Source organism: Gossypium hirsutum, chromosome D04, assembly GCF_007990345.1.
Source record: "Gossypium hirsutum isolate 1008001.06 chromosome D04, Gossypium_hirsutum_v2.1, whole genome shotgun sequence".
NCBI classification, from domain to species: domain Eukaryota; kingdom Viridiplantae; phylum Streptophyta; class Magnoliopsida; order Malvales; family Malvaceae; genus Gossypium; species Gossypium hirsutum.
This window is the reverse complement of record NC_053440.1, coordinates 52,122,693-52,138,929: the sequence shown is the minus strand read 5'-3', so window position 1 is coordinate 52,138,929 and position 16,237 is coordinate 52,122,693. Positions and strand designations below refer to the sequence as shown.

At 34.4% G+C, this 16,237-nt stretch overlaps 2 protein-coding genes across 5 annotated transcripts; both read right to left on the bottom strand.

Moving 5' to 3' along the window:
• Positions 1-2,775: 2,775 nt before the first annotated feature.
• On the bottom strand, positions 2,776-8,408 carry LOC107898099 (secretory carrier-associated membrane protein 1). Of its 2 annotated transcripts, XM_041090843.1 has the most exons (14): positions 8,110-8,406; positions 7,518-7,565; positions 6,588-6,677; positions 6,422-6,484; positions 5,982-6,015; positions 5,780-5,902; positions 5,135-5,197; positions 4,938-5,031; positions 4,147-4,192; positions 3,986-4,053; positions 3,756-3,804; positions 3,551-3,616; positions 3,273-3,405; positions 2,776-3,151 (listed from the first exon to the last, which is right to left on the bottom strand). In XM_041090843.1, exons 1-13 carry the CDS (start codon positions 8,161-8,163, stop codon positions 3,319-3,321), a joined length of 885 nt encoding a protein of 294 aa, XP_040946777.1. In that variant the 5' UTR covers positions 8,164-8,406; the 3' UTR covers positions 2,776-3,151; positions 3,273-3,318. The 2 variants fall into 2 exon arrangements, with proteins under 2 accessions (XP_040946777.1, XP_040946778.1); XM_041090844.1 differs by lacking the exon at positions 6,588-6,677 and having other exon boundaries at positions 2,776-3,405; positions 8,110-8,408.
• A 4,124-nt stretch (positions 8,409-12,532) lies between these two features.
• On the bottom strand, positions 12,533-15,875 carry LOC107898940 (probable protein phosphatase 2C 52). Of its 3 annotated transcripts, none has more exons than XM_016824511.2 (6): positions 15,702-15,875; positions 14,293-14,784; positions 13,871-14,209; positions 13,675-13,792; positions 13,381-13,604; positions 12,533-13,307 (listed from the first exon to the last, which is right to left on the bottom strand). In XM_016824511.2, exons 2-6 carry the CDS (start codon positions 14,506-14,508, stop codon positions 12,825-12,827), a joined length of 1,380 nt encoding a protein of 459 aa, XP_016680000.2. In that variant the 5' UTR covers positions 14,509-14,784; positions 15,702-15,875; the 3' UTR covers positions 12,533-12,824. The 3 variants fall into 3 exon arrangements, with proteins under 3 accessions (XP_016680000.2, XP_016680001.2, XP_040946776.1); XM_016824512.2 differs by lacking the exon at positions 15,702-15,875 and adding an exon at positions 15,505-15,654; XM_041090842.1 differs by lacking the exon at positions 15,702-15,875 and adding an exon at positions 15,212-15,449.
• Between the last annotated feature and the right edge of the window lie 362 nt (positions 15,876-16,237).

The following is a 16,237-nucleotide window of genomic DNA, read 5'->3' as shown; positions in this document are numbered from 1 at the left end:
TGTTTCATCAAAGCGAACATGTCGAGACAGAAAAACTCGACCGTCCTCAACAAGGCACCTGTAACCCTTGGTGTTAGGAATACCACCGAGAAATACACACCTTTGAGACCGAAAGTTTAATTTACGTTGTTGAAACGGCCTTAGATCAGGGAAGCAAGCACAACCAAATACCCGTAGCAGACCAAAGTCAGGTCTGAGATTGTAAAGAACTTCATAGGGACTAAAATGACTCAATACAGGAGTAGGTAGCCTGTTAGTCAAGTAGACCGCATGCGCAAAAGCATAGAACCAGAATTTTAAATGCATATTGGATTGTGCTAAGAGAGATAAGCCCATATCAACTAGTTGCCTATGTTTTCTTTCAGCAACTCCATTCTGCTCCGAGGTGTAGGGACAGGTGACTCTATGTTGCACACCCAATCGAGATAGTTCTTTTGACAAAACACGATATTCGCCCCCATCTGTTTGTAGCATTTTAATAGATCGACCAAATTGGACTTTAACCATCTAATGAAAATTCAAAAAACAGTGAGCCACTTCAGACTTGGTTTTGAGAAAATAAATCCAAGTGTATTTGCTGTACATATCAACAAACGAAACATAATAAGAGAAGCTATTTGAAGGCAGATGAGCTGGCCCCCATACATCAGATACCATAAGCTCAAAAGGGGAAGAATACACTGTGTGTGAAGTGGGAAAAGGTAGCTTGTGAGCTTTGCCTAACTGACAAGATGTACAAACTTGTTGCAAACTATTTTGTTTGAAAGAAATTCTACAAGTCTTTAATACATGAGCAATAATGTGATTGCAATGATGGCCAAGCTTGTTGTGCCACAAGGTGGACGATGAAAGCTGAGCACTGTTCAGTAAGCTTGGGCTAGACTTCGAGGAATAACCAGCAGCAGTGGAAACAGACTTAGGAGCAGACTTAAACAATTGAAACCTGTACAACCCTTTATGCATGTGGCCCTCTAGCAAGGTCATCCATGTCTGAATGTCCTTCACAAAACACAAAACCGGGTGAAATTCAAAGCACACATCATTATCTTTAGCAAACTGACCCATAGGCATCAAATTCTTGCATACTGCTGGAACATGCAAAACATTCTAAAGACGCAAGAGTCTAGAGCCAGCTAAGAGAGTAGTTGAGCCTATGTTAACGATAGAAACAGACTCACCATTGCCCATAGTGACATGATTTGCACCTGAGTAAAGAGAAGCAGTCGTGAGATTGGATACTTCTGGGGTGATATGATTTGTTGCGCCAGAGTCAGGATACCAGATTGAATCAGGCTGAGAAGATGTAGAAGCTCGAAGAGGCACTTGACTGGAAGAGTTCTGAGGAAATGAGGCACATCAATGAGACATAGACGAACAAGCAGGAGCCGAGGAAGGACAGCCTAAACCATGTAACTGATAACAATTGACTTGCATAGAGTTAGAACCAGCAACACCAGAAAAAATTTCATCAAACCTGTGATAACAGGTCTGAACCATGTGGCCCACCTTACCACATAACTGACATTGTGGCCTAGTACGAGACCAACCCCTTCCATTACCACGTGACCTGCCACAAGACCAACCACGACATCGTCCTCTATAACCTTGTTTAGTATCCTGAGAATAACGAGTAGACTGATCAGACTATTTTAGGCCAACTTCATTGTCTTGCTGTCGAGAAGCCAAATTTGCTTGGCAGGGAACTTCTGTTAACAGCTCCAGTTGTTGTGCTTCACAATCAAGTAACATCTCAGTTAACAAATCAAGAGATAAAGGAGTCGCAGAGGCAAAGACCCGGATAGACTCGAACTCGAGTGAAAGGCCAGCTAAAATGACACTCACTTGTTCTTGCTCAGAGACAAAACTACCAGCAGCAATTAGATTATCACTAAGTTGCTTTACCTTAGACACATATTCTTTAATAGAAAGATTCGATTTCTTGAGCGAGTACAAAGCATGACGCATGCTTGAGACTTTAATGGTAGATTTTGCACTAAATCGTCTTTCAATGGTATTCCATATGTCAAAACTTGTCTTGGCAGTTGTAAGATGAACTAAAATATCATCTGTCACAGTGGACAATAACCAAGAAGCTAGAAACTTGTCTTGTTTCCTATGGACAAGAAAAGCTGGATTTTCAAGTTGCTGACCTTCAGAACCAATAATGAAAGGAGGAGGAGAGGGAACAGTACCTAATACAAACCCTTCAAGACCATAGCCTTCAAGAATCAACAAAAGCTGATGCTTTCATAAAAGAAAATTATGAGAAGCAAGTTTGATGGTATCATGCTTGGAGAAATAATGAACTGCTAGTGCACAAAGATTGCTATTTCCTTGTGAATGTTCAGCCTCCCTAGTGTTGGAGTGACGCTGTGTGTCAACTACTGGTACACCTTCTAAAATCGCGTCAGTAGCGCAAAAAAAAGAGTCTACACCAAGAAAACCTGAGCTCTCGAATTCTGAAGAATTGATAGTAATACTACATTAATTCTTTCCAAGCTATTACATGCATTTAATACAAAGATGAGGATAGTTAGTTAACTACCTTTACTAACAGTTTTGTAACTAATCATACTAACAGTAACTAACTAACTGAATATTTATTTATTCCTGATAAAATGGAAGAGTTTTTGACAAGTTACTTTCTACCGAATTTGCTGTTTTGCTCAAAATTGATTGAAAAACTGATAAATAAAAAGTATATTATTAATATTCATTACTGCTTTTGCACTGGAATAAATGAAATTCACTTATATATAAAAAAAAGAAGAAGAAGAAGAAGAACAAACATGTTATAATATTATTATGTCTTACATACATGAAACAAAGCATTCTAACCCCATTTTTCTTATATCACTGTAGTTTATAAAATGGGGACTAAATTATTGTAACTCAACCTAACTCACAAACGACCTAATCGATCAAAACGATAATACATTGTAACTAAATTTTTTATAATTAAAAAGGGCAGCTTTTAATAGTTCTGGAAGTACATAAGTATTGGGATAATTTAATACTTGGCTCTAAATTGGGATAATTTAATACTTGGCTCTAAATCGTATCCAGTGATATACAAATACAATAAATTTTATATCTCAATCAAAATGATTTGGACGCCATTTGGAAAATCTTGGTGAAGGTTTGCTAACCCCTGATAAAGCAAAGTGCCCCCCGTCAGCAAAAAACATTAAATGAATAGGCAAAGAAAAGCCACCTACGGAGTAAGGGAGAAGAACAAAAAAACTTGTAGCCAAAATCCCTAGTCCACCTACAATTTGTATCGCAAATACCCCCCATTTTCGATTACCACCTCCCGTCTCATAGTGCTGACATCATGGTTCTTCTCGTAGCCTCCCGCTTCATCTCAGCTGCTTTACCACTACCTCGGAAATACATATATACTTGCTGCAAATCCAAAAAAGAGTTCGATGAGGCTTATAAGAAACCTAAATCGAGCAAACACGCTATGTTATTTCGACTCGGTGAGAGTGTCAGATATGGTTATATATAAGGAGTCCGAAGGGTATAGAGAAGAGAGGGATAACTGGACCTGAATAACCCAGATGCTGACAAGTGATTCACAGCAAAAAAATGCAAAACCGACGAAGTATAATATCTGCAAGTTGAAATGAGGCAAAGACTCAAGGCTATATGATTCATAAAAAGTAAAATCATGATCCTAAACAGAACTGATAAGGGCGATAATGTTATCGAAAATTGACTATGGCAATGGCAGCCTAATGGCATGAACTTACCCCAAGCACATAATTATAGCTAAAGAGATCCAAAGCAGGTAAAACACCTCTGCACAAAGAATTACACCATTAAGACATCAGCTATAGATAGATCATAGAGGATTTGAACAAACCATCATTTCCAGCAAAACAATTCAAAGATGGTAAAAATGTGATGGGATATTTAGAGATAGACTTGTTTATCTTCAGATAGGATAAAATTGTAGAATAAAAAATATGGACCAACTTACGCAAGGGATTTTCCCTTGAAAATAAATGGAGGAGCAATTGCAGCAAGGACGCAAAATAATATATGGAACTGCAAGGAGGAAAAAGAAGTCGGAAATGAGGTCTTTTCCACCATATCTTCGCTGAATATTGAACAATTTCAATGAGAAAGCAATAAGCTTACCACGTAAACCAAGAAAAATGATCCAAATTTCAACGCACTATCAGTCCTGTAAAAGGAATTCGGACATAATTATATCCGATACAATTACAGATCAGGGTAAAGTATATCTAAGTGCATGACTACAAGTGGCATTTCTAAATAATTCCTATAATTTTATTTAGGTTACAATGATATATTAGTATTCATAACTTACTTAAATTTAATTTTAAAAAAAAATTAAATTTGATTTGATAATCTATGAGTTGAGCTCAAGCTCGAACAATTTGAGCTATCAATTAACCGAATTCAAGTTCTATAATACTTGATCCAAACACCTCCCAAACCTAATCAAACTTACATTTTAATATATGTTTATATTATGGAATTACATCTTTACTCTTCTTATATAGAAAGAGGTCAAGTACAGAAGAGCTCAAACTTAAATACGAATGAGCTTAATCAAGTTTGAGCTTAATAGCTCATTCTATCTTAAGTAGTGTGTAAACTTAAAAATTGGTGTTCGGTTGAATCTTAAGTCGAATATCAAATCTCAAATTTCATTTTAAGCTCAAATTCAAGGTCGCCACTATTCAAGATCTCTCAATTACCCCTGTTAGGCTGTTTGAAGTAAATTCCACTGGTACATGGTTCATGCATAGGGTATCCTAGTATCTTCAGTCACCGTCTAGAAAGCATCAAAACATGTTTTATGGCCAATGGATCTAAATTTCCAATTTGCTCACAACATAGGAGTCAATAGTTACAAATTTAGTATGCCATAAACCGAAAAAGGAACAAATGAAAAGTAGTACCTGCAAGCACCGTAAAGAGGACGATACCACAAGTAATAGCCTCCAGGGACGCCAGTTAAGAAATATATGATGGCTAGAAACCAAATTGTTGGACCTAGAACAAAATATAATATAAATTAGTAATATGATCAAAGATGCCTAAATAGCAATTAAATACTAACGATTAAGGGCTACACTGAGTAACCTTCAAAACCCACCTTCTCCCTTGATCCAGGCTACAGTGACAGCCATTACATTCCAAGTGAGGCAGATGACCAAACCTGCTATGTCCGGAGAAATTTATAGAAGTAAGTTATTACAGGCTACCATAAAAAACATTTTTTCAAGACATGAACAAGAAACGAACATTTCAACCAATTCGCCTTTTAACTAAAAGATTCAAGCTTATTGGTTAGAACGAGCAAGAGAGAAATTAATAAATCTGCAGAGAAAAATGGAGTGAAACAAAAAAGCATGTTTCTTTACCACCGCACAGAGTTATGTGGTACTTTTTCGCATAGAAAGTGGATCTTTTGTTTGAAGAAAAGTGTTGTGGATTAATTAAGAAGCAAAATCGTTTAACTTTACAAAAAGAAAATAACAATGAATTTTATGACATGGTTTCACCAATTTTCTTTATTATGGGATACCATCTAGAAATAAAAATAAGTAATATTAAAATATTTCTTACAATTATCATCATTTTCTTTATTATGGGATACCATCTAGAAATAAAAATAAGTAATATTAAAATATTTCTTACAATTATCATCCACTTTGATCTTATTAAATAAAATGGTAATATTGTTCGACCATAGATAAAAAATTTTGGTTTTTGACAAGTATCAAGAACTTCAACTCACCTATCAATGATGTGAAACCAACATACATGATTGTTTGTAGGTGGATTGGTATGTCATTTGAAATGTCATTATGGATAATAGGAAAAAAAGGCGGCCAATTTTTCTCCTCTATCAGCACTCCAGCTGCCAAGACAAAGGCAAGAACATATGTCATAAAATTGGTAATGCACAAAATCATCAAGCCATATAAAAAACAACCTACATCTTGCTAATGCCTCCTCCCTCCGTTTCAATTCCTGCATGATATAAAGATAACACTCAATTAGTATCAGGAATCACAAAACCACCCTACAGACGACACTATTTACATTTGAAATTAGTATTTTCACTATGAAGAGGTCAACAACTCAGAAGTCAGAACATAAGACATTATACAGGCATTCAGACAGAAAGAAATACATTAAACTAATGCTAACTTGACATAAGAATTCAAAACCATAGGTTTTGAATCTCAATTTCTGAATCATATTTTAGTTTAATGTATTTCTAAGTACTTCACAAATGCGTATAAACCGAAACTGCACTATGGAAGGAGAAAATTATCAGCGTTGATACCTAATACCTCAAATAATTATTCGAAAGCACGAGATTTATATTTCATCAGCCAGCCTTGCTCAATAGCAAGCAGACAACAGAAATTACCTGCTCTCGCCTTTTAAGTTCAGCCTCCTTTGCTTTAAGTTCCTTCTCCTTTTCTTTGATATCCTGAAGTTGATAAGATTGGAAATATCAAAAGAAGTCTTTGCTTAAACAGAATACTTAGAAAGATTATGGTAGCCCATTAAACATCTGGAAAGTTTTAGTATACCTTGGCAGAATCAAGAGGAACATCTATTGTTGCACCACGGTCATATGGTTCAGGAGGAAGGGGTGAAAGCCTTGATATACTACCAGGATTCTAATATTTTTATATTAATAATTAAAGAAACGCAAGCAAGATCGTATAAGCCCTTGCAGAAACACAAGCACAACACATAAACATGACAGAATATCCAAGACAAGAAAGTAAACTAGCCACGTGAGAAACAGTTGCATTGTCAAGAAGTGTTCTTGCTTAAAAGTTTCACAACGCAAGCAAGGGAAGCTAATGGGAAAATGAGTCCCGTATGAATCTGGGACAAGAAAAAGATGCACAGAACTGCACCTACAAATCAGGATCCATGATAGCTCTCCTAGAGGTTAGTGTGCATTCTCGCTCGGGGTAATTTTTCCTTTCATGTAGCATCTTCTTGGACCTATCTGATTTCCATTATAAGTATTTGAGCTACTGGAAAAGGGGAAAGAAAGGAATTTATTGAAATCCAGCAAGATAAAAGGCAGGTGCTAGGAAAAGAATTTTGGTACACCTTTACCAATACCAACAGTAGCAACCACCATAAAGCCATTTAAAAATCAAGGCATTTTTATGATCACGTTCATTAGCATAAAACATCGCTGGAACCTTCAGCTAATGACAATCAATCTCATCATTTTGAAACCACTATAACTGCTTAAATTCTAGTGCCACTAACAATCATTAGAACCAAGTCAAAGCATGATCATCATGATAAAAATCGATGATTGTCATTCATTAGTCATTGCAACTAACTTATGTGTACAATAGACACATACATAAAAGTTCAGTATGTTAGCCACTTAATATCTGCCACCGCTTTTAATGTTCTCAAAAATTGAAATTACGGTAACGAAAATTATACAGGTAAAGATAACCAGACAACTGTAGGGAAACAGTACTTACTGAAGAATTAAAGGAACCTCCACCAGATCCTTTCCTAACTGATGGATCCTGCAATAAATAAAATGGAAAGATACATGTCATTTATAAGCAAAATTAAATCACTATTTTAACCTTGAATGTATACAATGACAAAGTTTCGTCTGATTTAGCTTACAGAGAAAAAAAAAGAAAAAAGCAAACAATATTCACCAAACAAATGTCATATACCATGAATTCTTTTGTATCAGGAACAAAACCAAATTATCTTTTTTTTTTTCTAAGACAAAATCACCATGCCACACCTATACCTATTTGTATACGTTTGAAAATTACATCTCACAAAAAAAGAAAACAGATAAACGCAGATACTAGAGCTACATTAATTTTTTTAAAAACAAGAAATCCTAACTCGATATTTCATTAACTCTTAACATAAAGAATTTCAATTGGCAGCGGAAATGTAACAGATCAAGCAAATTCACTCAACCAGTGTGACCTAAATCAACAAAACCTAACGATCAAGTCTCGCAGAAAAAACAAAAGGAAAAAAAAAATGCAAATCCACAACAGGAGGCATTGCCGTTTAAATATAAAGTCGTGCGAGGGAACTTACCGCGAAAGGATTAACCTCTTCCTCGGCGAAAGGGTTAGTATCGTAACGACTCATTGAAAAACGAAGAGGAAAATGGTAACACTAAACAATGCGAAACGGATATGGAAATGAGACAGTGATTGGTGAAAAGAAGAGTATTAAGAAAAAAGAAAAGAAAAGATGGAAATGGAGAAAATATAGAGAGAAGAATAAGGAAAGGGACGAAGTGAATGATCATAACAACGGGTGGATGTAGTTAATTTTTGGTATGAACGGTGTTTGTTTGTTTCTAGAGAAAATGGAAAGGGAGAGGCAAAACCTCAGCGAAAGAGTTTCGCGGGCTGCGGCTGGGATTTAAATACGTTTTCAACATAGTCAAATTTCCGGCCAATTCTGCGGTTACTTTAGTTACTACAATAATAGTAATATTAATTCTCTTAGTCTTCATTTTTATTTTCTTTTTAAATCCTTTATTGAACGGTGTCGTTTTCACATTGTCCGCTCTCCTATTTGGCTAACAATATTATAATCTATGATATACCAAAAAATTATTAATTGAAGTTCTAAGAAAGTATTCTAAGAATAGGATAAATTAATTGACCAATATTATTGATAAAATTTAGTTTATTATTAATAAACAAATAATTAATCGATTTATTTTTAGTATTATTATTTTATTTATTTTAAATAAAAATAAATTAATATATTTATCTTATAATCTATGATTAAATTGAAAATAAAATTTAAATATATCGTATGCATTAAGTTTAAATGCAATTTGCCTCATTAATGTAGTGTTTAACAACACGCCCAAACCGTAAACTTTTCAATCTCTTGAGAGCTTTCCCATAAATGTTTTCCGTCAAATCTGACAACCGTGATAAATCTACGCCATTGTTCCTACCACTACACCTCCGTCATCTTCTCCACCAATCTTCCTTCCGCGGCGTTTCCTAATCATTCATTTCATCCCATTGGCCCTCCATTTCCAGTTTGCAAGCTTGCTTCTTTGCTTACTCCTTTTACCTCCAATGCAGCACGATTTGGACACTTTATTGTCCAATCATGGTTTGAAATTCAATTTCATCGCACTGAGGCCTTACTATTTCACTAGAGCTTCATCCTCTAGTCAAATTTTACAGCTCCACTGACTCTTTTTTTTCCCTTTTGTATCCTTGCTCCATTTGTTTTGTATCCATACTCTTTACGCCATGTTCATTCATTTTCATCTTTTTATATATATTTTTTGTTTATTTTACTCTTTTAATAAGTTAAATAATTTTTTAATTTATTTTTTAATAAATTCACATATTTTTAATAATTTTATAAAAATAAAATAATTTAAAAAATTTATATTTTCACATTATCGTTACAACTGTGTTTGAATCTAAACACACACTCCATTGCTGTTTTTAATCTCACTTTATCTAATTTCATTGCTACAATAACTAATCTCATTATCACCATTGTTTTTAACCTCACTGAAAGTAAGCGTACCGCATATCCAAACTAAGCCTTAAACTATCTCATTTCCATAAGAACTCTTTTATTCAGAGGTGGTCAGCTAAGGAAGAAATTAAAAATGCTTCTCATGTTTTAGCTTAATGATAAATTTGACCATTAACGTTTACATGTTTTGTTAAAATGACCCTAATTGTATTTTTGAGCTTTTTTTGGCCAACGAACCTTTGTTCTTTTTTTCAATCTACTTTTTCTAACTGATTTAATGAATAAATTTAAGGTTTTAATTTTTTTTTCTTTCAAATCTTTCGTATGTTTGTTTGTTAAGAAATTTTTTATTGAGTTAAATTTTTAGATAATTACGTTTAATTTTTTTAAAATTAAAAATTATTTTTTTTTAATTTTAATATATTATTTATTATTTTTTTTATTTTTCAGATATAATTAACTTATTAAATTATCTAAATAATAAATTACATCTTACTCCACGAATAAAAACAGAAAAAACGTGCATTTTGATAAATAATAAATTACATTTTATTAAATTCATAAAATAAAATTTTCATTTTAGGGGTTGAATTGATTGTTAACTTTTGGTATATACATTCTTGATACATGCATTGAAGAGAATAAACCGTGAAGTTAAAAATATATATATATATATAGCAAAAGACACTTCGCTCAAAAAAACAGAAAACAAAAGCGAAACCCAAAGTCGAGATCCCCAAATTTCGGTTACAGTGAAATCCGAAGATCCATCGGTTCAATGGCGCAACTTGAAGAAATAGATGAATCGAAGAATAAGAACAATAAGCAGCAGAAACGAAATCATGGATCAACCATGTTTTTCGTAATGGTGGACTACCTTTTCCTTCTCATCTTCTTCGGTTTCCTCGTTTTCATTCTCTTTAAGATACTTCATTTCTTCTGATTATCCTTCTTCAGGTTACTCTTTTCTTTCTTTTATCAATTACCCTTCTTTTTCGCCATTTCAATTCAACAAAAAATGTATTGTACTTCTTTTCGTGATCTTTTTGCCTGCACATTCAATTAACTGCAACTCTTTTACTCTTTCAAAATCTGAGACATTGATATTTTTTCTAGAGATTGTGTTCTTAGGTATTCTGAATCAATGGTTACGATTATGTTATCTTCCTTGTTAATGACACTTTGGGAAGGAAATTATTTCTAACATTGTTTTTGTTTGCTGCGTACACTTTATCTTTAAACAAATATACGCCTGAGGGGAATGTGGTGATTGTAATTTTACTCCTGGGGATAAGTTACATTCAATTGATTCAAATATGGTTAATCGAATTATATTAATGTTGTTGTTATTGATGAATCCATGTGATTGTATGATCAAATACACGTTTATTTTACTCATACAAAACTCTTAGAATTTGGTTCTAATAGAAGACTGGAGTTGTTAATGGTCTTGGAGCTCCCATTTTGTTTTAAGTTAAATAGTATTTTGGACTGGTATGATTTTGTCAGTTTGAAAAACCCTTGGTAGTTCAATCTTTGAACATATATATATATATAAGCCTCCTTTCAATAATTTATTTGCTTTTATAAGAACCAAATGACTAATCTTCTCTGAGACTACATGTATAGGCTTGAGGAGGGTCTTATTTTGTTTTATGGATATAATATTGGGAGAGGGTTAGGGGAAGACAGGGTTTGAAATGATGTCATTTAAGTGCTTGACAAGAGCTCTGATCATTGCTCCAAACATGTGCTGGCTCTGAGAAGAGCCTGCTTGTTTCTTCATTTTTGGCTGTGCTAGCAATTTAGCATTGCTTTTAGTTTCTAAAAATACATTTTAACAATAAAAGAAATGCTAACAATGAGCCAAACCAAAACTAGGTTACCATGTGTTTTTCAAAAGCACTTTTTAAATGTTAAACTAGTCCTCTTATAAGTTAGCTACTTTGTATACCTTTCAGCTGTCCCTTTTGATTTGGCATTGCTTCATTTTCCCTTGCCCTCTTAAATGATTGGCATGGAAAAGAATGTTTGAGGGTAATGAATATTTTGTAATGCCACCCATTCCTACTATCTGATTGTAGTTAATGAAATGTGAGTAGCAGAGCACATTTTTGACAGAATAGTGATAAAACACATTGGAGTATACTACACACTGATGCTGGCCAATGATAGTGGTAGTAATGGGCCAATCATCCTTCACCTTTCAAATGACTAAATCAATATATGTAAAGCCTCCTATAGCTATCCATACTAACCACAAGGTAAGGTATGGTGGTTGTTCACCTCGTCCCTTAATTATGTAATCGGGGGTTTGCTCCCTGCTCACGAGAATGAAGCACATTTCGTGGCCAATCATTTACTATTGCCAAGAACTTTGAATGGTAGTTGAAGTTTAAATTGTAGACTTTTAGGATCACAACTTGGCTCATTGGTCTAGCATTGAGAGAAATTCCACATCTAGAGCTGTCTTTTTATTTGACTCACTGCATGTATTTTCATCACGTTGCTTTTGTAAGTAACCATGATGATCATTTATGATAAATATTAACAGTAAATATCATTGCAAAAAGTATTTAAATTTAGTTTAAAACAGAATAACAATAGATTGGATATTTATAATCTTTGTAATATTGGAATTTGAATTTACAAATTTGTTTGTTATCAACATTAAATTCAAATATTATTATATGAATTTGAATAGAGTAAATTAACAGTGGTACTTATGACTTAGTAAGTAGAAAAAAAAACAAATTAAGATGATGTTTAAATCTTCACCAAAAGCAAATCAAATTTGCATCATCTATTGCTGCAAATGTTTGGATAAATTAAAGGTATTGGAACCATATTTTTGCATGTATCAAATGCAATAACTTTGAGGCTTAAATGCAAAATTTGTCTTTAAACTATATAAACTGTTTTTATCAAAACATAATACTTAAACTATAAATTTCGTCACGTGACACATGACATGTTCTTACTGAAAGACGTAAAATGATAGTTTAAATATAATTTTGATAAAAAAGAAAAAGAAAACTTTAGATACTTAAGTGACAAAGTAATATAGTTTGAGGACTAATTTTGTAATTAAGCCTAACTCTGACCAGGACCTTTTTCCTTCTCTAAAATGATTTGTGAAATACAACAGAACAAATTGGTGTGGCAATGGATTAACTTGCACAAACATGAACAAAACAGCCACCGATTCACAAACTAGTTCCTTTCCCTTGGATCTAATGTAGGACACTAAAAACCAGTCCAGTTTCTTTCCAGACAACACAAAATTTCTAAGGGTTCGGCCTTTCCTCGGAAAATCTAGGAAGTTGGATAAGTGAGTTCACTCGTGTAACACCTTCCAAACCCAACCAGTTTTGATCTTCACCTGCAACTGTATCCACATTCCCTTCGAACTCCTCCGGATGTGGTCTCCCGTTTCCGAAACCTTCACATTCTTCTGATGGTCTAACCGTAAAGTTCCTCTGCAAAGATGGCTCGGACCTGTGGCAGCTATCATCAGATTCACCTGCGTTACCAGAATGATAACTTTGAATGGTTGCAGAAGAAAAGCCTTGCTCCTCGTAATCGGATTCCGAGTCCATTTTCCCATCCAAAAAGAAGCAAACAACCGCACAATCATCCATCTTTGAAGTAGGGTACTTCAGTTTCCATTCTCGTGCAGCCGAGACAACCAACATCCTGGCTGCTGATGACCGGGACGGAGCCGATGATACAATCTCAACTACCTCTTCATTGCTCAATACATCCCATACCTGTAATAAAAAAGACCAGGCATGTAATGTGACCCGAATTTAGCAAATAAAATGTCAGGTGAAAAAAGATTACCCCATCTGATGCTAGGACAATGAATTGATCTTTTTCTGTGAGTAAACGATGGGAAAATTCTGGCATGGAGATGACACCGTATTCCTTCAAACAAAAATCTCCAAACGCTCGAGCCATGGCTAGCCCTGGTGCATCGTCAAATGGCAACCATACTCTACATACTTCAGGTTCATCTTGCAATGCAAATACCCTTCCTTTGCACCTTTTAATCCTTTCAGCTTCCCCTGTTGCAATGTTTATATTTAAATTTTGATGTTTTTTCGAGAAAAAAGAAAATGGTTTGAGATGTAGTACTTGGTAAATCAGGCTTGAGATCAACTGTCAATTGGATTGCCACCATCGAGTCGTTGTTGTCTTTTGATCCCATTACCGCTCGAGAATCCCCGATGTATCCCATGAAAAGATTGGAGCCCTGAAAGTGGTAAAAATCAACCAAAATAAGCAAGCAATTGATGAAAATAAGCAAAAGCAATGCCTTTGTTTCATTAACCTGTTTCACTATAGTGACTGCAGTGCTACCACTGCAGAAGCAGTCCAAATTAGGATGAGACCTCAACTCTTTATCCATGGCCTTGTATGACTTCATGAATGCTTCTCTCCATAACGAAATTAATCTCTCCTCTGCCAAGACGTCCTTCTCCAAATCCGCAGCTTTCAAACTCCCTTTGAAACATGTTTGGCCCGAACCATTTTGCCTTGACTGACAAGAATCCATGGAGGAAAGCAACTTAAGAGGAAGGGCATCTCTCACTTTACGAGCAACGAGATGACCATGTGGACCATGACCATCAAATACACCACAAAAGGTCACATCTTCCGGCATGAAATCCTATCGGAAATTTTGAGTTTATCAATGTTATTAACCTCAAAATATAATCTAATCCAAGAATCGAAAACAATTTAAAAACTTACTTCCCATACAATCATGGCATCCTGGTTGATTCCCTTGCGACCCTGCTGAGTGAATATACAAGAGCTTCTGCTCTTTCCATTAGTGAAAACCCTGTTGGGGACTGAAGGCAAATGGTGCAATGCAATAACATGATCCGAAAATGTTCTCTTAGTCCTCTTCTGCCCACAAAACCCGATATCGCAACACGTCGGAGAAACCTCCTCCCTACGGCCCATACTGCCAGAAGTACTCCGGCTACTAGTGGAGACACAACCCCCATTTCGTCGATAAAGTTAGAAGGACCAGAACCAGAACAGATCTCACGTGAAAGAAAAAAAAACTATATGTAGTTGCTGGAAATGTCAGGCAAAGCCAAATACAATATCAGACCAAAGATTCCCCACACATCAGACCATAAGCCACTTTACACCTCAATGTATTAAACTGGGAATCTTTAAGACACAGTCATATGTAATCCATTGCAGGGTTCCATAGATGGATGACAAAACCAGCTGAGAAAAACAACAATATATTTAGTCAATTCATTTGTATATTCCATAGTTCCATGTGACATTGGAATAGAATATACTTAAAAGTCGGTACTGATAATTTGTACTGATAAAGATACCCATTGATACAATTCAGATGGGGAGATCTTATGTAAATTAATCCACAAACTAAAAAAACAAAAAAAAAAGTAGCAGTGCAGACAAAAAAATCAGCAAAACAAGGAGCAGATAAACCAGAAAACTAGAACCATGTCTTGTTTTTGAAACAATTAAAGCATTTTTCAATTACAATGAAAACCCATTTATAGTTTCAAACAGAAAACAAGGCCAAAAGAGAAAAGCATTGAAATTTGAAGATCAAGCTTGAAGCTTTACCTTCTATGCTAAGAAACAAAAACTCAAAAGAGAGATCAAAACAAAAAGGAATTACCACATCAAGATCCAGAGATTACATTATTGGAAAATTTACTTGAATGGGACCAAAAAGAAAAAAAGGAAACTAAGGCTGATGAAGTTTGAAATAAAGAATGTCAAACAGAGGAAAACAACAAAGAGAAGAAGTTGTAATTTTTTAGTTTTCTCAAACCAAAGAGAGCATAAGATTTTTGAGATAAAGCAAAGCAAAGGGGATAAAGCAAAACAGATGGGAAAGCAGAAAAGAATGATTTTGTCAAAAACAGAATCAAGAGAACATATCAAAAGAGATCAAAGTAAAAAACATACATAAGCAGGAAGAAAACCAAATTCACTATGTTGTTAAATCAAAAAGAAAATTAAAAGAAGAAAAAATCTTCATTTCTTTTTCTGTTTGCTTTTTGGGTTTTGCTCAAAGTTTGGAGAAGAGGATGTGAGAAGGTTACAAGAGACGGTTAGTGGTGAAGTTTATAGGTGAGAGAGGGAATATGGAGAATGAAAAGTACCTGTGACTGAGAGTGGTCTGTATGCAGGAAATTTCAGCTTGTGTGGAAGAAGCAGTAGCAAAGGCAACAGAGTTGAGGGACAGAGAGAGGTGATAATAATAATTATAATGATTATTACAAGAGAGATGGGTGCATTCATTAATTGCAAGATGGGGTGCCTTTGTAATTGTAATCACTAACCAGAGTTTTTTTTTAAATATAATCTAAATATATTAAATTATAAATAAATTTACATTTTATTTATTTAATTTCAAAAAATTTTAAAATAATTATTGAATTATTCAAATTTTCTTATTTAAATTATTATTCTGTTAAAATCGTTGTTGTATGATTTTTTTTGTTAATACTGTCTGCATCAATCAAAAGTTTTTATTCCATTCTCTTCTATAATTTAGTTTTTTTCATGAAACAATTATAAACGTCGCGAATTTGTGAATTAAAACTCAAACAGTTTTTTTTAATTTTCAATATTGGCTGTCAAATCAATTTAGATATAAAGTATATTTTTCTATCTCTGATGGGTAATCGTTGCTTGG

Bases quoted from the DNA above. Each gene is read 5' to 3' on its own strand.
- LOC107898099 (XM_041090843.1), bottom strand. From the start codon at position 8,163: ATGAGTCGTTACGATACTAACCCTTTCGCCGAGGAAGAGGTTAATCCT. The intron at 6,678-7,517 runs GTAAGTACTGTT...TAAAAATATTAG, and splicing joins GAGGTTCCTTTAATTCTTCA to AATCCTGGTAGTATATCAAG. The intron at 6,485-6,587 runs GTATACTAAAAC...TATCAACTTCAG, and splicing joins TTCCTCTTGATTCTGCCAAG to GATATCAAAGAAAAGGAGAA.
- LOC107898940 (XM_016824511.2), bottom strand. From the start codon at position 14,508: ATGGGCCGTAGGGAGGAGGTTTCTCCGACGTGTTGCGATATCGGGTTT. The intron at 13,793-13,870 runs GTTAATGAAACA...TACCACTTTCAG, and splicing joins CAGTCACTATAGTGAAACAG to GGCTCCAATCTTTTCATGGG. The intron at 13,605-13,674 runs GTACTACATCTC...ACATTGCAACAG, and splicing joins TCTCAAGCCTGATTTACCAA to GGGAAGCTGAAAGGATTAAA.